Raw genomic sequence first — 23470 nt, 5'->3', positions numbered from 1 at the left:
TTCAGGGTTACAAATTTTTGTCTTCTTGAGCATGGGAGTGGCCAAATTACAAGATATATTATTTTTATTATTATAATAAATAAGCATGTATATTGAGTGAGTTGAAAATGCCTAGCAGTGCTCACTTCTCAGTATCTGTCAAGCAACATGGAGTCATCTTCCTCTTCCGAGACGACGATCGAATCTTCAGTTTGAGACTTGTTTGTGGTGTTGAAAGATGCTTCTTATCTGATGGGTTTATGTATGTGTTCGGATGGTAAATGTCGTTTCCTTTTTATTTATTTTTTTTGAAAAATTTCTTCCCTCTGATTAATTTCCCATAATTGTAAACCGCAAAATCTTTCGTGATGATTTGAGGATTATGTATAGATTGTTTAGTCTGTCTAGTCAGGGCAGGATATATGTATTAATTCCTAGAGATCTGACAGTCGGTAAATGTCCAATATTGGCAAAGACGGAATAATTCATCATCATCGACGAATCATATATCTGAAAAGGTTGGGAAAGAAAATTCTCAGATTTGTGAAAAGGAAATATGAGAAGTCTTACGGAGGCAACTTTTTCATAGCCAGTCATATTTTCATTTTCTTTTTATAAATTATTTTGAAAGTTTCCTCCCAAACACGTACATTTGAGGTTGAGAGAAATGGGAAATTCGGTTAATCGACGCCGTTCTCAAATATCCAAATATTTGACTAATTTCACACATTTGTGAAACACAGAGTTGAAGCCAGAACCTACTGTGTATTCACGCTGCCATGTTTTTTTTTTTTCTAACATCCAAACACGAAGTTGCTACCAAATTAAGGTTATTGAAAGTGCAACATGTCATTTAAACTAATGAAACCAAAAATTTCTTCTTCTTCTTCTTTTTTTTTTTTTTGCCTCGTTTCAATAAGAAGTATCACCAAAAGAATCTTGGCAATAGATTTTGTCATGGCGGTTTAAAATTATATTATTTTTGAATTATCATCTACAGACATCGACAATGCAATGGAACCATACCACAAACCTAACATCCAAATGCATGTGTGGTCCTTATGGTGTAGCGATCACCACAATTAGCCAACTCTATTTGGATAGTATTTGTTCTCCACTCAATCCAGTACGAGGCAAAATGTGATGACTGACCAAACCGTGGTTGCTTGAGGGGCATAAAATCTCCAACCAGACAGTACTACAATAATTAGAGCAACGGGATATCCATGAATTCAGAAAAGAAGGGGGGCAAAACGAGAAAAGAGGGATAAGGTGGTCGACTGGCTTGGACTTGAGGAAGCAGCAAAACTCGTGGTTTCAAAAAATACACATAAATTATCAAATTATTTTCCAATAACTCGGACAGCTAGCTCTCATGCTCGAATTTGCCGCTAAATGGGAAGCCAGCTTATATCATGCATGCACCCCACAAGTGATCCACATAAATTATGAATTAATACATTTTCAGTACAAGTAAATACATCATCATAATCTTACACAAGGTACATAAAAAAATTTAACAATTCAAAACAGAAGATCCATATGTAAACATAATCGCTACAGTGTTTGTGCATTCAAGAAAGATGAGATTCTGCTACTTTTATTCACATGCCAGTTTGGTGTCGAAGCTGCTTAAACAGATGGCAAAGGCCTGAAACGCAGATAAAGGGTACCGATAATCCATGGTGAACATATCTTTGCCAACCTTACCGAATTGCAAAATGACCTTATCATGATCAGATTGGGTCGGTTGAGATGGTGTAGGTGCCCCAGCAGCAGGCTGAGAGGCAGCGGTAAGCTGGAAATTCTTGACAGAAGCAACAGTCACCCGCCCTCTGAAATTGAGGCACCAACACTGCAACTGTTCATGCCACCTCGGCGGTTTGTTCTTCAGAACCAATGGTCTTTCTTTTGTGGCATCCCTGTCCTCGTGTGAACTGATGACCATGTCTGAAAACCTGGCACTACCAAATTCTGTTGAGCTACCAATAGATTCTGAAAAGGATATACCCCTGAATGAATCATCGAGAGATCGGGTAAAGAGTTTGGGTTGACCAGGGACAGTAGCACCAAGCTCGAGTGCGGAAACAGGGATGGAGTGCATGACACATTGCATTTTACGTGGGCCACGAGTGCCTAGAACATTAAGTTCGTATGTGATTTGAGCAATATTGTGACTTCCACTGGGGACTTTTGGAGAAACTTTTTCAGAGTAGAACCTACGGCTGGTATTACCAGAAGCGGGAATACTGACGCTGTTGTATGGCAGCCGCATATCACATATTATGAATTTGGTACCAAGAAAATTTGACCTGATTTCAGAAGGAACAACAGACAAATCAGTTCAACGACTAATAATAGGATCCCAACCACCTAACAAAGAAAGAAATTGCAGCAGTACACTTTGGGATATTGAAATACATTAAGGTCTATGATTAAGTACAAGCCAATCAGAATGACGATTTGTCTTCATACATTTCCATGCTTCAGAGCACGAGATAATTTGATTTCAATCACAAATAAAAATGCAAAAGATACGCATAACTCAAAGAGCAATTATCCTAACTGAATCCCTTTCTCCACAGCCTAAATTTTTCGACCAATTGAATACTTGAGAAAGTCTAAAATCTGACATGCGGAAGTAGAAATAGGAAACAGGCTCACCTAAGTTTTCCAATGTAACTGCGACTTGACCTTGATGTTTTATCAGCATCCATTGAGATTACATATTCTGTACAAGTTGTTTTGCGATTCCGTTTTGCAGAAAGAAGAAATTTACCATTCTCTACAAGTAAAGCTGAAAAAGAAATAGCATACTAATTTATTATTAAGTTCGGAAAAAAAAATTTCAAAGGAGGTGAAGCATTAATCAAGAGCATTTCAGCTTAATCCATTTTAACCGCCCGCCTGAGCTACTGCATGTCGCTTCATTTTATACCATTCTGTTCCATCATATATTATCTTTGGTTGCATTTTAAAGAAAATTGATTTTAATCTTTAATTCAAATCCACTCTAACTGTTAGAGAAAGTTTCAACCTATCATTGAGGTAGCAATGCAATTCGAATATTTTAAATTGTGTAACCATTCAAACATGTGGCTTACCAAATTAAATATTTCAAATTAAAATAAGTTGTTTCTTCAACCAAAAAAAGGTACTTCAAAGTAAAGAAATAATTTCCATTATTATCAATTTACTCCTCAAAATGAAAAAAGGTTCAATATAAACACAACCTGCAAAAAAAACCATTCAAAAAATAACAAAATAACTTTTTCATCTTGGCAGACGACACGGCCAACAACAAACTTAGTTCAAGAACTTAACAGACCGAACAACAGAATACTAAATAATCAATTAGAAAAACTTGCCAGGGCTTAGGCAAAGGAACAGATGATAATTCAAATTCAGCTTGTCTCTCTTAATAAAACACTGGACAATTCCATCTCGCGGGCCGGGCTGCCAAAGGGAAACAAATAATGATGGCTTCAGAATATAAAAGTCTAGCCTATCAGCCTCTCAAAAAAAAAATTTTTTTACTTGTTTGAGAGCCACGGGAAAGGTCAGTTTTCCACAAAGCTCCGGACTCTGAACAATTTCCAGGCACATCTGCCTCCATGATCTGCAGACAGCTGCACAGGCAACGACATGTTTCCGACCAGGCCAGGTACTTTCGTTCTCCTCCAACCTCTTAATCACGTCACGAAGTAACTCTGGAGGAAGACCAGCCCAGCAACTGCTCTGTATGACTATAGGCTGATCATGTAGCTCATGAACTGCACCATGAGACTTACCACGGTGATGACCAGCAAGCCGCACCTCAAAACCCCGTCTCGATAAGCTTCCAATACTATCCCTTAAGTCCCGAGCTAGGCTACGAAATGACATTTATAGAAAGTAGTGACATTCACTAATTCCTCTTTGTAATTCTCTCTGTATTCGAAGCGCAAAATTATGTGTTATCTTAAAATTGAGATTAAAATTTAAAACAGAGAAATCAGCAATTTATATACTCGGAACTGGGAAACTAGAAGTAAACTTAGTGCCAAAAACCTTTCATCATATCTAACAGGAAAGAATAAAGAAGAATATGAAAAAGCATATAGGAAGATTCCCACAAAAGAAGTTCCTCCACATGGGGCACACATAAGTGGATCAAAGCACTTCTAAATCAATATTGAAGTTAGCCGTACTAAACCACGAATTCTTCATCAATTACTGAAATCTTCAGTAAAAAAAATGTTTTTTTTAAACACTTCCATGTTACATTTTAGCCCGAACAAAAACTGATCCTGATCTTTCACCCAAACCAAAAAAGGAAAAGAAAAACACCCAGAGCTTTGCCTGACTGGATTGGAGAAAAAGAATGGTAATAGCTTCAAATCTTTACACTAAACTAAAAAAAATAAAGAAAAACTCGACCTTTAATCCATCATCTTCGTTCTTCGAGGTAAAATTTACAGAAGCAACACGTGAATGGTAAAATCAACAAACATCACCACCCACCACGTAACATTTCAGACACCTGCTTAGAAGTGTAAAGAATGAACATAAGGACCACAAATCGGAGACCAAATGCGGAAAGGGTAGAATTTAGTCTCAGTTTGGGGGCCTAACCTGGCGCCGAATGCAGATAGCCTCTGATGATTATGACCAACGGTACTCTCTCTCTCTCTCTCTCGTATATCGATCGATGGTGCCCCGACTCCACGCCCCATTTAAGTCTGGCTTCACGAGATAATCTATCTATGCAAATAGTCACGAATGTAAATATTAAATTATAATATAAAATTCTTGTTTTACATATTTAATAAGTTTTATTTTATTTATTATGTTACATGTTAATTAATATAATTTCTAAAACGTATTATATCTTTGTATGCAAAATTATACTTCGATTAGAAAATAAAATGTAATAAAATAAATATAAATAAAATTTGATGGAGAAAACACAAAATGAAATTATATTTTTTATGGAAAGAAAGTTGTGTGTGTGTGTGTATATACACTTTAGAGATAGACTGTATCACCTTTTTTTGTGTTTTTTTGTGTGGTTGAAAACAAACTTAATTACTTGTGGGACGATAAAAAAAAAGGTATATAATATAATATAAACCATAAAGTGCTTTAGTTTCATATACTTTTTTAATAAGGTGTAGAAAAATATTGAATATTTGGATGTATCGTACTTATTCTATCGTAAAATATCGTATATATCGATTTTAACGGTATATTACAAATTTCAATATAGTATGTACCGAATTTTTCAGTATCGTTATCAGTATCAATATGACATTAAAAAAATTTCGGTATTTCGATGTAATTACCACCAAATTTTTAATTTCAATATATACGATAATATATCGATATCGTACGAAAATTTCTGTATACCAATTTTTTTTATAAAAACAAAAAGAAATTTAGGTCTACGGGAATTTTTTAGTATAATATATGATATTTTTTGAAATTATGAGCATTATATTTTTAGTACAATATACGATAGTTTTTTAGTACAATATACGATATTTTTGGAAATTATGAGCATTATTTTAAAAGAAAAAATTCCGTAGATTTATTTTGTGTCAATAGAGTTTTAAAAAATATACACTATAAAATAATGGCTTACCTAAATTGCATCTACAATTTGAATATCTCACAATCCAAGACACCTAACATGCGTGGAGCCGTGGGGAGTAATTGAGATTAGCAAGATAATCATATACAAATTTTTTTAAAAAAAAAAAAAATTCAATTGTAGACTTCTTAGAACTTAGAAGTTCACTCGTTTAAATTCAAGCCTTCTCATTTATTGACAAAAATAAAATAAAATAATATAAATATCAAGATCTCAAAATAAACAATTTCAAAATCAGTTCTCGGGTTTGAGACTCAGTTATAAAAATATTTATGTCCCGACTAAGATACGTCAATCATTCATAAAATTCATAAAATAATAATATATCTCATCTGATGCGAATAATGGGTTTCATTTTAAAATTGTTTCGAAAGTACGTGAAACGTAATTTGTATATTGTATAGTTTCGAAAGTGTGACAGCAAATGTGCTAGATTTATAGGTTTAAACTAATAGGCAAACGTAACACATGGTTTAATCGCACAAATTTTAAGGTAATAATTTATAGATTTCAGAGAAATTCATATGATTATTGTCATAAAAGCACATTTAATAAAATATAATTAAAAGTCAAATGTTTAGATTTGAGTACTCAAAAGGCCATCTAGTGCGTTAAGCATCTCACCTTTCACGTGCCCAAAAGCCTAAATCGAATACGTTATTAAATAAATTTTATCCTCTGTAGTTTAATTTATGCGTCGAATAAAATTCAGTGGCACAACCGTGGTTCAGCTATTTAATTTAACACAAAAAATCTCTCTCTCTCTCTCTCTCTCTCTCTCTCTCTCTCTCTCTCTCTCTCTCTCTCTCTATATATATATATATATATATATATATATATATATATATATATATATATATATATATTAATGTTCCTTTTTCAACCATTATTTTATCTTGTTTAAATTTAAATTAGGCAATAAAAATGGATAAAAGAAGCTGCGCTGCAGCCTGCAGACGGCTTATTATCAACCTTACAAATTTTTGGAGATAGCGACACTCATATTTATTAACGAGTGTTCCTCAATTTTTCCCATCGTCCCCTCGTGAATAGAGGAAACCACGCAAAATATATACAAGTGTTTTCAAAATTACATCGACAGGTTCAACCGATAAACGGCACGGATATAGTCCAAAAAGTGTTTAAAAACCTTTTAGCCACTCAAGAATCTGTCCGACCGATCAATATGTATTAATTTATTTTAACAAAATATTGATTTTTCCTTTAAAAAATTATTTTAATATTTTATTTTTTTGGTTATTATATATGAATATTTTGATTTTGAAATTTATTAAAAATAATATTTTAGTAATAGTAGACTTTATATTGATTTATTTATTTTTAGAAATTATGTGTATATAATTATATTTGATTATATATATTTTTTCCTTTTGATTCTAAATTTGGATAAATATATATTTTTATTATTCATATATACAATTTGGATATATATTTAAGATATTTAGAATTTTAAATATTATTATTTTATATAATATAAAGGATTTCTAGTCCGATCGTCGGTTCAATCAGTCCAAACGGTGGAATCATTTTTTTAAGATAAATCGATTTGATCATTGATCTGATTATAAAAACATTGTTATATATAATTGCCTCTTTGTGTATTATAGTTTGTTCGATCACTGATCCAGTGATAAAAACATTATCATATAATTGCCATTTATACATTACATGAATTGGTTGATGATAGATACCCTTTCTTCTCAAATGTCGAATAAAATTAAACAATTATTAAACCAATTAGTATTTTTTGCTGGAAAATTTGAATTTACGGTCTAATGGGTTGAAAAAGTGGGCTTTCTCTACTTGAAAGTTCAGAAGTTTGTGGATCTTTTTGTCTGGGCTTCTGTGCTATTCCGCACAAGCAACCCTAAAAATGGTGAATTTGTAATTTTTTAGGTGCAAAGATTTATAACTTGAATGAAAAATCTCACATGTCTCATCGTTCCTTAGCATAAAAGATAGAGCTATTCGAAATCAATACGTACGCAGGGGAGCCCAACTCGCTGCATGGATTTTTCAGGCAGCGTCCGAACCAACTCCTGGCTTTTGTTTTGAATAATTATTTCTCTTAGTTTATTATTTCATCATTTGCCGCCGCCTCTCTTTCAGTTATTAAAATGAAAAGATGTGTTCGATCATGTGGTTCCATTATCTGACGAAAACACATTGATTCATGAAAAGACACAATTCTATATAAATATATATATATTCTGCAACTCAATATGATTGGAACATTATTCTGCTGACGGGTTTGTGCATCTTGAGGGTTAGTTTGTGATATCAAACTTCGAGAAACGAGATAAAATAAAACCTCAAACGAAAGTATTTTATAAGCCTAAACCTGAATGTTTCCATACAATTTTTTTCTTAATCTCAGTTTCAGATAGGCAATAGTGGAAAGAGTTGCTCGAAAAGCCCACCTTCCTTCAAATCCAGATCGGAAAATTGTGTACATTGAGATGCAACTCTTTGATCTCCACACGTGAAATTTGTGGAAGAAGATGAATTGATCAACACAAGTGAAATATGTATAATATACATGGCATTCATTTACGATGTAATGACTAATTGGCCTCACAAAATTATTGGTATACATGTTTGAAATTTATTTCTCTCTATAGTTTCTTGTTTTTTTTTTTTTTGTATGCATTACATTGTGAAAATGAGTTTTGCCTTGAACAAAACAAAAAAGAATATGATATTTGACTATTATTCTGATCATTGATGTGCATTACAGTGTATGTATGTGTATATATATATATATACATATAGCTAGAAACTGACAATAAATGATAATGAATTTTATAATAATCTCAAATGTCAAAATATGGTCCTGATCATAAATAATCTTCAGATTTTATTACCTTCCAATCAATCATTAGCTTTCACATAAACATCTGTACCTCAATCATATATAAATGATTTAGCAGCTCTTATTTTCTCATAAAGTATGTGGAAAATTTTGTTACTCAAACAAGTCATAAAAGACTGCGACTTTCGACTCGAGGTAGTAAACGATTTCAGGTAACTCGTGCCACTTGTCAATTTCAAGAATTAAACAAACATATTCGTGAAAATGTTTTAAATAATTATATTTATTAAATTTTAAAATATCTAGACCCCCAAAAAAATAAGCCCTTTATTTAATGAACGTCATCTCCAACGAAATGAAAAGAATAATTGGGCATTTCCAAAAGTCAAATTATATGGACTAAGGTTTTCATTTACAACTTGTTTGAGAAAGATAGAAATTGAATTTAACGAAGAAAAAAATCAATAAATCCCGTATAATAATAAATTTAGTTTTTAAAAAAAATATAAATAAATAGATTTAATTTAATTAAACTTCGGGCAAACATTTGTAATTGGATGGGAATGAAAAGACAGTTTGGAAACAGAGAAATAATTGATATAGGTGGATATTATTATTATAATTTGTTTCAGAAAGAGACGTTAGTGAGTGAGTGCAAATAAATTGTTGATAATATGAATGACACATTTGGATGGCGACAGCGCATTTCAGTAGGGGCTGACAATTCGGAAATTTTCAATTTTTAAATTAAATAACAAAACTTCAATATCTATTTGGGAGCTACATTGATATTTTACTTTTTTTTCGTAATATTGTTCAATAAGTTGGTCTGTTATGAGACGATCTCACGAATCTTTATCTGTGAGACAGTTAACTCTACTAATATTCACAAATAATACCCTTAGCATAAAAAATAATATTTTTTCATAGATGACTCAAATAGGAGATATGTCTCACAAACTACGATTCGTGAGACTGTCTCACATAAGTTTTTGCCTTGTTCAGTGTATGCTTATAGAGTAAAACTGATTTTTTTTTAAAAAAAATAAACATTTGTTTAGATTTAAGAAAAATATTTTTGGTCATAAGCAAAAGATAAATTTTCCTTATGAGGAAAAAAAGCTGAAATATAACTTTTACAGCTGAAATATCTACATTTTTACTATTAATTAAACACGAGTCATATATATTAACCGATTTGGCTTGTCAATGTGATATTAAATTAAATTTATACCTTCAGTCCTCCTACTTTATCTAAATTAATTCAAATATTAATAATAAAAAAAATAAAAGACAGACCTACTTCTTCCATTAATCTAATTGTATCGTATAACTTACAAAAATCGTTTTTTCAAAATCCAAAAGTTACATACACAAACATCGCGTGTGTCCGAGCATTAGTCACTTATAATCGTTAAGGACGGGGAACCAAAATGTGCATGGTATAATAGTATATTGTAAGTAGTAATATTTTAATCTGTGAGACCGTCTCACAGATTTTAATTTGTGAGACGGGTCAATCCTACCGATATTCACAATAAAAAGTAATTCTCTTAGCATAAAAAGTAATATTTTTATTGGATGACCCAAATAAGATATTCGTCTCACAAATACGACCCGTGAGAACGCCTCACACAAGTTTTTGTCATGCCAAAAATATTCCAAATTTTAGGGAAACAAGTATAAATATGATTTTCTCTATTCCTTTTAAAGGTACAATGAGATTTTCCTCATAGAATTAGGTTTTCCTATGATCTTAGAGGATATTCCTATTTTCGTAAGCTGGAAATCAATCTAATTGTTAATCTTCGAATTAAATTGGCTGTGTTTTGCCCAAAAAAAGATTGAATTTGGCTAATCATGAAATGTTTTAATTGGATTGACAACGATAATGAATACGTGGGTACAAAGTATTTATATAGCCAGTGTTGTATATATCTGTAATAATACTTATATAGTTCCTTTAATTGAGAAGTTGTACTTGAAAATTATATGTACAAAAAATATATTTGTCCAAAGTTTATTTAAAACAGCTTAAATTTATACTTGATAAAAAAAATTCTAATTTCGGTACTTTTATGTATAATCTCCCCTTAAATTATCTACTCAATATATATAAAAAAAAATAATCACACAAAATACATATCCCATTAATTTCTACATCTCCACTACCCAAATTGACCAGTCATCTAACAACTAACTGAAATTAAATGTTAACACCTCTTCAATTAACCTAGAGGTTATGTCAAAATATATATATATATATATATATATATATATATATATATATATATATATATATATATATATATCAATTAACCTGCGGAAATTGCTCATGATATTTTTCATCCGGACAGTGTGAGCCAATTCGAAGTCAATGACAATTTACGATATCATTTAATTTCAATAAATATTTATTTATTATTTATTATTGAACTGATTTTATAATAGTTAATAAATATCTGTCAGGGTGCAAACTCTAATAATACAAAGCAGTAAATTAGAAAACAAGGAACTCAGAGATTTCACATGGGAAATGTCTCGTATTGTACCACTCATATTTATTGTATTCCTAAGGTATCTCTGCAGAATTCCGTTGAATTGAGCTTTATTCAAAATTTATTTCGTCCCTTGGCTTGTATGTGAAGCTTGCCCCCTGATGAAGATTAATTCAAAAATCTGAATAAAACTACCGAATGATATATCAATTTTTTTTATTATTATAATAAAGATATTCCCTTCTAATACAATTAATTATCTGTTATATAATATGATCAAACTTTTTAATTTTGTAATTTTATTTGGTGATTATCTACACAAAGAGCTTTTTATAATATTGTTTTTTTAATGACGATAAACCCACATCCGCTATCTTTCGGTATTTACTATGTAAACCATCATGCTAGCACGATAGTCTACAAACTACAGTAGTCGGTTAAATCACACTGGGTAAACCCTGTGCAACATGTTTGATCACCGGAGAAAGTGTTGGTAAGGAAAATCGAACTTCTGACTATTAATCAAGCTCTCGCCTACTTCAACAACTCGAACACCAATTATAGATATTTTTATAAGCTTGTTATAAGATTTATAACTAATCTTGTCAATTTGATCAATTCTTTGATAGTAGCAACAATGGAGAGTATTTTATGAAATGTAATTATTTAACCTAAATAATCTGTTGTTTTTTTTTAACAATTTTCAAACATAAGTTTACTAGAATTTACGTGTAGATGATGTATTTTAGGATACCATTTCCTTTTCGTACAAAAAATTAATTAAAACCGAGAGCAAAATTAAGAGCCAGCCTATAAAGATATTCCATTCTCTATTTTGGCATTTTTTTAGGGCTTACTTACTACACGAAAGCTTTGTTCTGCGAGATTAGGGTTTCGTACCATCTACTTAATCAATTTGTTAATTCAACAAGTTTAGCATGACCTGAGACACACAATCTACGTCTCAAGTTTTCATTCCCACAATTTCTACTTTATTTCATTTTCGATATGAATAAATATATATACACGTGTATATGAGTGTGTGTATTTAATTATTTATAGAGAGTACGTCTTTTGTGAGACGGTCTCACGAATATTTATCTGTGAGATGAATCACCCCACTGATATTCACAATAAAAAGTAATGATCTTTGCATAAAAAGTAATATTTGTTCATGGATGAACCAAATAAGAGATATGTCTCATAAAATACGATCCGTGACCATCTCACAGAAATTTTTGCCTTAAATTTATTTCAAGAATAAAAATATATGTAAAGTGATAATGGGAGATTTTTGAATTGCCCCATTAAAAAAATGAAACTGAGTATGTTGTTGAGAAGAAAAATTCTAGATGTACACTTTATAGTATAAACATTGACTTCCAATAACTTAATTTTTTTCTTTTCCTTAAAATGATATGAAAAGTGAAATGAATAATCTAATAAAATATTTTAGAGTAGGTCTCTTGTGAGACGGTCTCACGAATCTTTATCTGTGAGACGAGTCAATCCTACTGATATTCACAATAAAAAGTAATACTTTTAGCATGAAAAGTAATAATTTTTCAAGAGATATGTCTGACAAAATACGACTCGTGAGACCATCTTACACAAATTTTTGCGAAGATTTTAACCTTATTGAGACAATGATTTTGGAAATCACTAAGCCACTCTCTACAAATTTAATCTCATCAATGAAAATAACAAAATACATCATGTTTGACATTTACACTCATAAAAAAATAAAAAAGAAAATGATGAAAAAAATACAATATCCCCATCCCTTTATTTGTTCTTTGGATTGAAAGCTCTCATTTTTTCTTCCACCCATTTCCCTCATTTTATTTATCTCCAAAATAATAAATAAATTATAAACATAATTTATCTCAAAAAAATCAACTCCTATGGTAATAACCTTACAAAAACAGCCCCCCAATATGTTTTGCCCGTAATTTTACATTTTCACCGCCGCCCCGACCCCATCGGACTGCCAGCCGGTTTTCTGCCCCGTCACCTCTGACACCTCCTGCAATTCTACCCCACTGAATTTCTATTTTCTCCAGATACTTGCCTCATTTTTTGACACCAAAAGCTAAGCCCCTCCTCCATCCTTAAAATCTTCACTTCATTCTGCCGTGTTTGTCATTGAAGATTGCTGCTTGTTTGTGACTATTTCATATCCTCCTGCATCTTCTTCATCTTCGTCATCTCCATCATCGTCTTCTTCGTTGTTATCGCTTTCATTATCTTGATCCTGATCATGCATGGTGGGGTCTTGATGCTGTTGGTTTGGATTCGGCCATTGCCGTTCAGGCCGGGCCATTATTGGCACCATTGGGTTGTCTTGCTTCGCAGTGTACTCGAGATGGAATGAGGGGTCATCGTTCTTGTTTTTCTCTCTGTATAAAGCTTCGAGCTGCTGGAAATATGGGCATGTCTTGGAGTCTTCGGGTCTCTTCTTGCTGCTCTCCTTTACTTTCTTGTAATACTTGTTAATATTTTCCCATTTCTCTTTGCATCGCTTAGAGCTTCGGCTGTATCCCATTTTGCCCATGCCAGTGGATATTTCTTCCCAAAGGGGTCCCTTTGGCCCGTTTTCCTGGTACTTGAGATCAAGATTGGTTCGGAGTTTGATCAGTGCTTCAATTTCCGTTTTCGGCCACCGTGAGGAGCTCGTGGGCGTGAAACTTTCGGTCCCGCCATTGTCCTTTTTTGATGGGTTCAAGATTTTTCCGGGGCTGACTGTAACTATCGGTAGTGTTGGTTGTGCTGGTGGTGGCGGGTGAGTGGATTGTTGCGGCGGAGGTTGTGGTGGTGGTGCAGGCTGACGAGGTGGGGGTTGAGGATTTTCCGGCGGTTGCACAGCTGCTGTAATAATATTACTAATATTTGGGATTTGTAAATTGTGCTGCTCGCTTACTTTTTGCAAGAATGCGATCACAGCCGCGTCTTTGGCGGCGGCGATGGATCTCTCCTGAACCAGAAGATCGTGTTCTCGATTCATTCTTGTCGTTTCTTGAATCCTCCATGCCTCCTCTCTCGCCATACGATCCCTCTCCCGTTTCTCCAATGTTTCCAAAAATTTCTTCTGCAACTCCTCCTGCTTCTGCACCACTTCTTTCATCAACCTCTCAAAGAAATCCTTCCATTTCCTCTTCTTCCCCCGCCGCCGCTGTATATCCTCGTCGGAAGAAGTTGACGAGGAGGAAGAATCTGAGAGTAGACTCGACAAAATATGAGGATCGTGAGAGGATTGAAAAGGGTGAGTTTGAGGAAGATTCGAAGTATTTATTGATGGTTGAAATGAAGGAATATTATTTATTGGATTGAGGGAAGTTTGTATCGTTGTGTTTGGTGGCAGCATACTTAAAGGGTTTGGACTAATGGATGGAACAGTACCAACATGTGATGGCATTGGAAAATTGGCAGCATTAGGTGGCGGTGCCGTCATTGTCGTGGTGGCTGGAGTCTGAGTCCGTGGCGGAGGAGGGGTGAAGGGAAGCGGCGGACTGGTTTCCAACGCCTGCAATTGATCGAAAAAACGATAAGTTTTCCCGTCTGGCTTGGATGCTCGGCCATCTTTTGTTCTTTTATGATACTTGTACACGTTCTCGAATTTTTCTTTACATTTCTTGGCACTTCGATGAAATCCAAGCTCCGCCATTTTCCTGATAACAACGCATGTAGAAATTTAATAAATAATTATACCATTCCTCCATTTGTGTTCTCGAGATCGTGTTTTTGAATTATCTTTAATTAATAAAATGAAGGTGGCATGTGATTTATTACATAAAATAAACACAAGAAAAATATCTTCACTGATGATTCAAAAAAATATAATACATAATAGATCAAGAGAGAAATCAAGAATTCCAAGCGGTGGAGAAAGTGTGAAACCCAACTGAATTTTCTGAACACAGATTCCAGTGCTTCCAAACTTATATTTCATCAGATCATCTGAATTCTTCTTTAATTAAGGAAGAAGAAGAGATCAATTCAAGTTGAAGAACACAATTCATATATTCGTCTTCACTTTTACTCTTTATTTTTTTAAAAAATGTTTCACCTAAAGGAAGAGCAAAAACCTGGAAAATTAATGAACTCCTCCAAGAGCTGCTATATATTCGTAATCGAAAAGTAATAATTCGATGAAAACTTTGATCCAGAGTCGTCACTATTACTGAAAATTTTAGGAAATCCAGATTGGGTTACACTGCAGCCGTACCCGTGGTTGTAAATGAATCAAGTTTCGATAAATTTACCTGGAAACTTCATCCCATAATGGACCTTTGAGACTCGAGTCTCGAAAAGCAACATCCATATCAGAACGAATTTTCAGCAAAGCCAAAGTTTCTTGCCTAGGCCACCGGTTTCCACCGCCTCCGCCGCCACTTCTCTCACCATCCTCCAAACTCCCACCAGGAATCGAGCTGGATGCACCAACCTCACTGCTGCCACCACTAGCTCCACCACCCTCGAGCGCATCTGCCGCCGCAGCGCCGTCACCGGAGCTACCCATGAGGCCAGAAACGCCTAGCATCATGTAGAGGAGTCTCTTTCCAGCTAGCTAGCAATTACCAGCCGAAAAATAAAAAAATATATCACCAAAATGGGTGAATTCTGTGCGTTTTATGAAGATGAGGTGTGGTTAATTTATTTAATTTATTTCGGTGGGATCTGCCTGTCGATCTCACACCCCTTAAATATATCTTTTTTTTTTCAAAAAAAGAAAAGAAACTGAGGAATCTTTATCATTTTCTTGCTTGCCCTCTCTCTTTTGTAAAGAAAAACTTTTACTTCATACACTTACCCTCAGTAACAAGAGATTAAAAAAAATTTCTGCATGCATACAATTACAACTGTTTTCCTTCATCCTAATATATATTTTATAATAATACGTACAATACAATCATTTTATACGTATAGGTGTATGTATACTGTATACAGTAAATCGCGGGGTGGTGGGGAGGGGGGGGGGGGGGGGGGTTTGTAACAGCTGCAGATAGCGACGATGGTGATAATAAGTTGGTTTTTGTCTGTCCAGCTAAATATAGTTAAAAGCCGGCCCATGTAGGTCACCTTTGCTTTTCTTAAGTTTTGGATTTCAGTGACGGTTTTACCTTACACTTGTGGCCATTTATCAAAATTACCATACTGCCCCCCTCGTCTTTGGTAATTCACATTTTTGTAATAAAATAAATACTCGGAGAAATTTAGTTCACACCATACGTATTTTATTTTATAGTTCAAATTTTTAACTTTTCGGATTTTGGATAAATCGCATGTAATATTACGGATGAAAGCTACTTCTTGCTCTCTCTTTTTTATTATTTTTTTCTCGTTTTTTTAAAGTTTATGAACAGATATATGATATTGATCGAATTTATAGAATAAATATCGATGTCGTGGAATTAAATAATCAGACGTTTCTACTCATCTTTTTAATCACGCTTGAATGTACTAAATTAATTGATTCAATTTTTTTCAATTCTAGTAATGAAATTGCAGCAAGTAATTAGTGTGGACATTTCTTCCCTTCTCAACATCATGCATACGAAAAGGGATTTACTTGAACAAACCGGATCGATTCCTTTGTCTTGTTTTTTTACCATAATGCCCTTAGTTGGAATTGTAGCTAATAATTATAAGAGGGGCGGGGCATGCTAATTTGAAAACGTTAATTATTATTCCAAGGGGGAGCGTGGAGCGTACGGTGGTTGTGCCGCCACGTGGGGCGAAAGAATTGAGGGCGACTTTTGCAATTTGACAAACTTTATTGTAAATCTGAATTTTTGGGTTAAAAAGATATTAAAAAATTAGAGGAAGGAGAGGAGAGGAGAGGATGCTTGGGTTGAATTAGTTATAGATGTAGGCCATATTATTAGCCAAAGTCATTTATGAATAGAAGTAAATATAGCGTCCAATTCCGTTAGGTTTTGCAACCTACCATCAATAAATAGAAATGCCATTTCAACTTCTTCAAAATAAAATAAAATAAAATATACTTCTTTCAACTTACCCTCCAAACTTTTTGGCTAATGTGACTGTAATAAACAGAACCCCACACGTCTCGTATATTTAGACTTATATATATATATGTGTGTGTGTGTGTGGGTGTGTGTGTGTGGGTGTTTTCTTTTTTAATAAATTAAAATTATTAATTTTTTTTACTACAAAAAAATTCTCATTTTATTCTTATTCAATGTGTGTTTTAATATGATATAAAAAGTAATTGGAAATAATTAAGGTATTTAATAAATAGCAGTAGATTGATACTTGAATAGAAAAAAAAAAATTAGTATTATATATATATATATATATATATATATATGTATATATATATATATGAGATGAATAAAAAAGAAACGTGATCATTATATTTGAGACTCTTGAGATTAAATATTGAACTTATTGGATAAACAATTTTGTCTCAACCAATAAAGTCAAATATATGTGAACATTTTACTTTATGATTCATGAAAGTTTAAATTAATAAATTGATGTAAATAGATTAAAATCCGCATGATATATATAAATTATGGGGAGTAGGTCTCTTGTGAGACGGATTCACGAATCTTTATCTGTGAGACGGGTCAATCCTAACGATATTCACAATAAAAAGTAATACTCTTAGCATAAAAAGTAATATTTTTTCATGGATGACCCAAATAAAATATATGTATTACAAAATATGACATATGATGATCAGACCGTCTCACACAAGTTTTTGCCAATTATGTGTTAGTTCATATTATATGGAGATTTTTTTTCTCTATTCTTATATTATTAGATCATGTTGATCTTTCATATCTTTATAAAAATCGACATATATATTAATAATTTAATAAATAATATTTGATCATATCATTATATATAGGAGGGTCAAGAGTTAAAATAAATCTGCAATATGTGTCGCAGTAAAGTCGTAGGATAAATGGGAAATGTCAACTAATATTAGATAGGAGGGTTTTTCCTTTTTTCACTTTGAAAATGTAGATGAGGGTTTAATTAATTCCCATTGCATGCAACTTGACTAAATAGGTGGATGTGAAAGTATTGATTTAATTTTATTTACACGTGGTATTTAAATTGACAAATTCGTTTTGTAGAAAATAATATTAAATGGTGGGTTAGTGGTTACCCTATTTATCACGTTAAAGTGACTAAAAATTTACTACATTTTTCAGAAGAATTTATTTAAAGGATTATATAATAAAATTGTAATGAAGAATAAAATTATGATGGTTTTAACTTTTAATTATTAAAATTGTATATATATTGATTTATAGAAAATTGAAAATTTTGACTTTGTGTGAATTTGTGAAACATTACTCAAATACCGAATTGGAAGGAGTTTTTTTTTTCTTCGGAAAAAAAAAAAATCATCATATTTGCTTCTGTGCTAGAGAAGTAGCTTGTGGAATATTATTATATTATGTACCCAAACAATAAATTTTGTACAATATTCTCCTACCAATATCCATTCCAGAAAAATTCCAAATTAATGAAAAAATTCTTGTATACCACTTAAGAGTGGGTCTCATGTGAGACCGTCTCACAGTCCTATTCTGTTAGACGGATCAATCCTACCCATATGCACAATAAAAAGTAGTACTCTCAGCATAAAAAATAATAATTTTTCATGGATAACTCAAACAAGATATCAATCTCACAAATACGACCTGTGAGATCGTCTCACACAAATATTTGCCATCACGGTAAAATATTTATTCAAGTTTTGTTCGACCTTCGTGGGAAAGAGGGTGTGTGTGTCTTTAGAACATATTATCCCAAACTCAATTATTAAATTATAGGGTTGAGTATGATTGATATTTCGAATATTGGATTACTCCAATGATCTACGGTGACAATTTTTAAAATTTTTTTTTTATAAAAAAATATAACTCGGCAATGGACCATCTCGATCATAAATAATGCAAAAACAGTGGACCCGGCAATGAATAAACCATTACATGCAGAAATCAAGATCAATTAGGGTATATTTGGTTATGAATTCAAAAATATTTATTTAAAACGTGTTTTCAAGAAATTTGGTTATACATTTAAAAGGTACATATTATTATCGTAGATTTCATGTCATAATGTACGGTATTTGTTTTTTTAATATTATAAAATTGTAATATATACTTATATTGTATAAGTTTTTTTTTTAAACGATGAAAACACGAATATAACATAACATGATAAATATATCGACTTTTCCACGCGAACATGAGTACGTGAAAGTCATATGGTTCAAGTAAAAACATCGAATTCGACACGCAATTTCTGAAAAAATTAAATTCAGAGGGTTAATTTTTCTTGAATTTGATTCAAAAATATTGGGATAATTAGAACACATCCTTACCAAGTTATGATTGCGTAGACAAGCAATACAAGAAAAGAAAGTTAAATCGAAAAAATCCAATAATTTATTGTGAGGGGGATATAATGGTCAAATCACATAACATAAGCTCGAGATATACGCAGTGGCAAAAGAGTAAAAGAGCGCGAGAATAATAAGAGGTAGAGAAGTAAGGTAGGTAAAATATCAGAGGCAAAAATGGGCACCCCTATAATTAATTTTGAGATTATTCATCATTTCAATTTGACTATTCTCATTATTTTGAGTAAGTGACTCACAAATATTTATCTGTGAGACGAGTCAACCCTATCAATATTCACAATAAAAATTAATATTCTAATCATAAAAAGTAATATTTTTTTCATTGATGATCCAAATAAGAGATATGACTTAAAAATACGACTCGTAAGACAATTTCACACAATTTTTTGCTCAGTATTTTATTCCTATACATACACATAAATGTATGCTTAGATTATAAAAATTGATCCATTTTGTTAAAAAAAACATTATTTTCAAAGATTTTAATGTATAAAATTCAAGTATTTGATCGATGATTATAAAAATATACGTATATATGTATGTATATTTGCAGAAAGAAAATTCATTTACACGATAATATAAAATCTGTGCTTCGCTGGCTGTGGGCTTCTTTAATTTTAAGAGATGCTTCCCACTTGCATCCGAATTTACGCCTTGTATAAGTCATGGTTTCTCTGTCACACAATAACACAAATCAATATACACACATTAATTTAAAAGTTATTATATTATAATAAATATAAATTATCCATTTATTATTATCTATCATTTAATATACAAAATCTGACGTACTATATTTTTTTTATCAAGTTATTCATATATTAATATTTTTTCTCAAAATTGTAATTTATTTTCAATATTATCTTCTCAAATCACACTATGAAATTTTACTTATTTTATAAATTATTATTAATTAAACATAAAAGTAAGTATTTAATAAAAATAAAAAATTATATAAATTATTATTATAATTTTAGATACATACAATGGAATCAATGGATAATAATTTAACATTAAACTTATTTTTTGAGTATTTGATATATTTTGAGACATAATAAATTACTGATTACAGGATGGAGTAAAATAAAAGGTAAAATTATTAACCCATAGGCATTAATTTCAATTTGGTAAAAAAAAATTACAAAAATAGGGTATATATAATTTTTGGAGTGGGTCTCACGTGAGACCGTATCACAGATCATAATATGTAATTCACAATCAAAAGTAATATTGTTAGTATATAAAGTAATACTTTTTCATGGGTGACCCAAAGAAGTTATCCGTCTCATAAATACGACCCGTAAAACTGTCTCACATAAGTTTTTGCTTAATTTGTGTAGGTCCTGAATTTTCAACTGTTACATGCTAATCACTAGTGGATCACATGGCACGACTAAATTAAGAATATGGCTGCTCTGTAAATAAATGTAAAATTGGGGCAGAAATAATAACAAAAAGAAAAGCTTAAAAGTCAAATTGCAGGAAAAAAAAAGGTAGGGAATAATAAAGAAATTAATCATTTATTTATATTTCTTTTTAAAAACAATAATAATAAAATTAAAAAATTAAAAACACTGCGCTCCACAGAAATCGTAGCCCTGTACATGATTGTGCCGTACGCTATTTTATTGTAGGGGAAGACAGCAAAGAAATTGATGATCCCAAAATATTAATATTTTATAATTTCACAAAGTATTATTTTATATGATTTGAATCATATAGATTCTTGCAATCACACAATATTCATTCTTAATTTAGCTTATTAGAGTGGGGAGCGGATTAAGAGACTTTCACTGGCTTCATTTTATTATAAAAACATCGTTTCGATCGTTAAATTATATGGTTTAGACGATATGATATACGAATGATAAATCAAAATATATATAGATAACATAATGATTTATATATTTTTATAAACTTGAGCAGAAGATTGGATTGGATTGGATTAAAGAAATCAATAGAATATAATAATTTTCCGGGGAAAAAATATTCATGAATTATATTTTAAGAATAGAAATTATATGCATTTAGAAATATAGGTTAAGTTGATCAATTAATGTTCTTTGATTATTAAGAAAGTTGGACATTATAAATGTAAAACTAAAAAATGATTGATGGAGGTTGGACATTTAAAAATGGGCAATACCTATGTTAATTAAGTAATAGTATTTTTACATTATTATATTATGTAAATTGAAGATATCAACAGAGTATAACTCGTTTGATTGCATCTCAATATATAAATATATATATATATATATATATATATATATATATATATATATGTGTGTGTGTGTGTGTGTGTGTGTGTGTGTGTGTGTGTGTGTGTGTCTACACACACATAAAGTTCATTTACTCCTTAAAAAATATATAAATTTTTAATATATATATTTTTGAAAAAATAAAGTATACAAATTAATGGTTTTATTTAATTAGGTAGCCTAAACCGGTTAAAATTAAAATAACATAATCCACATAGTGTAAAGGTGCTTTTTATTCATATTCCCACTAAGTTGGCACAAGTATATGGTAACATATCACATGCAAATTATCAAATAGTCTCATAATTATCAAGTACCATATACAAAGTCGATACATTTTTATTCATGTAAGGCAAAAACTTGTGTGAGACGGTTTCACGGATCGTATTTTGTGAAACAGATATCTCATTTGGGTCATCCATGAAAAATTATTACTTTTTATACTAAGGGTGTGTTTGGTTGAGTGGATTAAATAAGGATAGATTAATAGTCAAATATTTATCGTTAAAATTTTAAGATGTTTTAATAATCATTTTGACCCGATTTAAGATCTAATTTTATTAATCAAATAGTTATCCATAAAATTGGATCTTAAACGGGTCAAAATGAGTATTAAAACAACTGAAAATTTTAACGATAAAATTTGACTATTAATCTATCTTTATTTAATTCACTCAACCAAACACACCCTTAAGAGTATTATTTTTATTGTGGATATCGGTAGTGTTGACCCTCATATTCTTCGTATAATGGTCGAGTTATTTATTGTGGACCTACTAGGGTTCATGAAAACCATTCAAAAAATATCATGTCTAATTTTTTTTTAAATGCAAATTTTGTCAATTTCATTATTTATTTTGTTCAAATAATATATTACGATATTTGGAAAAAAAATTGAAATATTGAAATTTTTTATTTTTGGAAATGGGGATTCATTAATTAATTAATGAATAAATAATAGAGTTTGTGACATGTACCAATATGAGTTGTCTGGATCTAAAAATAATTGGTGGGCCTTGGTAGAAAAAGTTACATACACACAAAGGCTTAATTGAACATGGTAGGCATGTGAATATAGACATAAATCATGTGTCATCCATGTGGATTTACCCTTACATTTTATCTGGCATCAGCTAAGCAACAACCAATTGGACTCTTCCATTCTTCTCTTTATTTATTTCTTTATTTATTTCTTTCCCTTTTTCCTACTTCATTCCCCAATCATAATATCAACTCCATAACCTTTTTTTTTTTTAATTATTACATCACTTACAGACCAAATATTAAATCCCGTCACAATTTTTTTTTATTTTAGAATCAAAAAGAATATCAAATGTGACATGGTATTTGATTTCCGAGTAGATATAAAAACACGATATTTTCGAAAAATGTAATTTTTTCTATATATATAGACGAGTTTATTAATGTCTCCGGTGCGATTAGGAAACAAAGCATGTGTGTGTGTGGGAGAGGTGACTTGATTTTACACTTAAGTGGCAATATGGAGAGGAAGCTTTTACGTGACACACATACATAAATGACAAATTTGTAATTAGAGAGTTAATACAAAAACATGGGGGCATGTGAAGCCTGCATTAACATCATGTAAACCACATGGGTTATAACCCATTTAATCGATTTTGATTATCGCAGTACCATTAATCAATAATTTCTAGCAAATTTGATGAATCAAAAAATTCGTTTATATTGATTTATCGTCTCTATATAAACGTTATATATATAAAAGAAAATGTTTACATTTCAAAAAATTCAAAAGAATGAAAGGGAGCGGAGAGGTGTTAGAGACAAGAAAACCCCACAAGGAGTAAGGAACAAAGTTAAATTCAATTATAAAATAAA

General features: G+C 31.5%; 2 protein-coding genes across 8 annotated transcripts; both read right to left on the bottom strand.

Annotated features, from left to right (window-relative positions):
* Positions 1-1417: 1417 nt before the first annotated feature.
* Positions 1418-4742, bottom strand: LOC140807222 (tubby-like F-box protein 14). Of its 7 annotated transcripts, none has more exons than XM_073163979.1 (7): positions 4594-4742; positions 4394-4501; positions 4233-4320; positions 3517-3905; positions 3348-3435; positions 2644-2776; positions 1418-2291 (listed from the first exon to the last, which is right to left on the bottom strand). In XM_073163979.1, exons 4-7 carry the CDS (start codon positions 3862-3864, stop codon positions 1580-1582), a joined length of 1281 nt encoding a protein of 426 aa, XP_073020080.1. In that variant the 5' UTR covers positions 3865-3905; positions 4233-4320; positions 4394-4501; positions 4594-4742; the 3' UTR covers positions 1418-1579. The 7 variants fall into 7 exon arrangements, with proteins under 7 accessions (XP_073020080.1, XP_073020079.1, XP_073020083.1 ...); XM_073163978.1 differs by having other exon boundaries at positions 4233-4324; positions 4399-4501; XM_073163982.1 differs by lacking the exon at positions 4233-4320 and having other exon boundaries at positions 1418-2115; positions 2215-2291; positions 3517-3909; positions 4399-4501.
* A 7875-nt stretch (positions 4743-12617) lies between these two features.
* Positions 12618-15616, bottom strand: LOC140807059 (trihelix transcription factor DF1-like). The gene is made up of 2 exons (XM_073163720.1): positions 15205-15616; positions 12618-14610 (listed from the first exon to the last, which is right to left on the bottom strand). Exons 1-2 carry the CDS (start codon positions 15483-15485, stop codon positions 13068-13070), a joined length of 1824 nt encoding a protein of 607 aa, XP_073019821.1. The 5' UTR covers positions 15486-15616; the 3' UTR covers positions 12618-13067.
* Positions 15617-23470: the final 7854 nt, after the last annotated feature.

This window comes from Primulina eburnea, chromosome 12 (genome assembly GCF_022965805.1).
Source record: "Primulina eburnea isolate SZY01 chromosome 12, ASM2296580v1, whole genome shotgun sequence".
Classification (NCBI taxonomy): domain Eukaryota; kingdom Viridiplantae; phylum Streptophyta; class Magnoliopsida; order Lamiales; family Gesneriaceae; genus Primulina; species Primulina eburnea.
Note: the sequence above shows the minus strand (reverse complement) of the source record. Positions and strands in the feature narration are given on the sequence as shown.

Bases quoted from the DNA above. Each gene is read 5' to 3' on its own strand.
- LOC140807222 (XM_073163979.1), bottom strand. From the start codon at position 3,864: ATGTCATTTCGTAGCCTAGCTCGGGACTTAAGGGATAGTATTGGAAGC. The intron at 2,777-3,347 runs GCAAGTTTTTCT...TTTCTTTTTCAG, and splicing joins GTTCCTTTGCCTAAGCCCTG to CTTTACTTGTAGAGAATGGT. The intron at 2,292-2,643 runs GTGAGCCTGTTT...TTCTGAAATCAG, and splicing joins AGTTACATTGGAAAACTTAG to GTCAAATTTTCTTGGTACCA.
- LOC140807059 (XM_073163720.1), bottom strand. From the start codon at position 15,485: ATGATGCTAGGCGTTTCTGGCCTCATGGGTAGCTCCGGTGACGGCGCT. The intron at 14,611-15,204 runs GTAAATTTATCG...CGTTGTTATCAG, and splicing joins TTATGGGATGAAGTTTCCAG to GAAAATGGCGGAGCTTGGAT.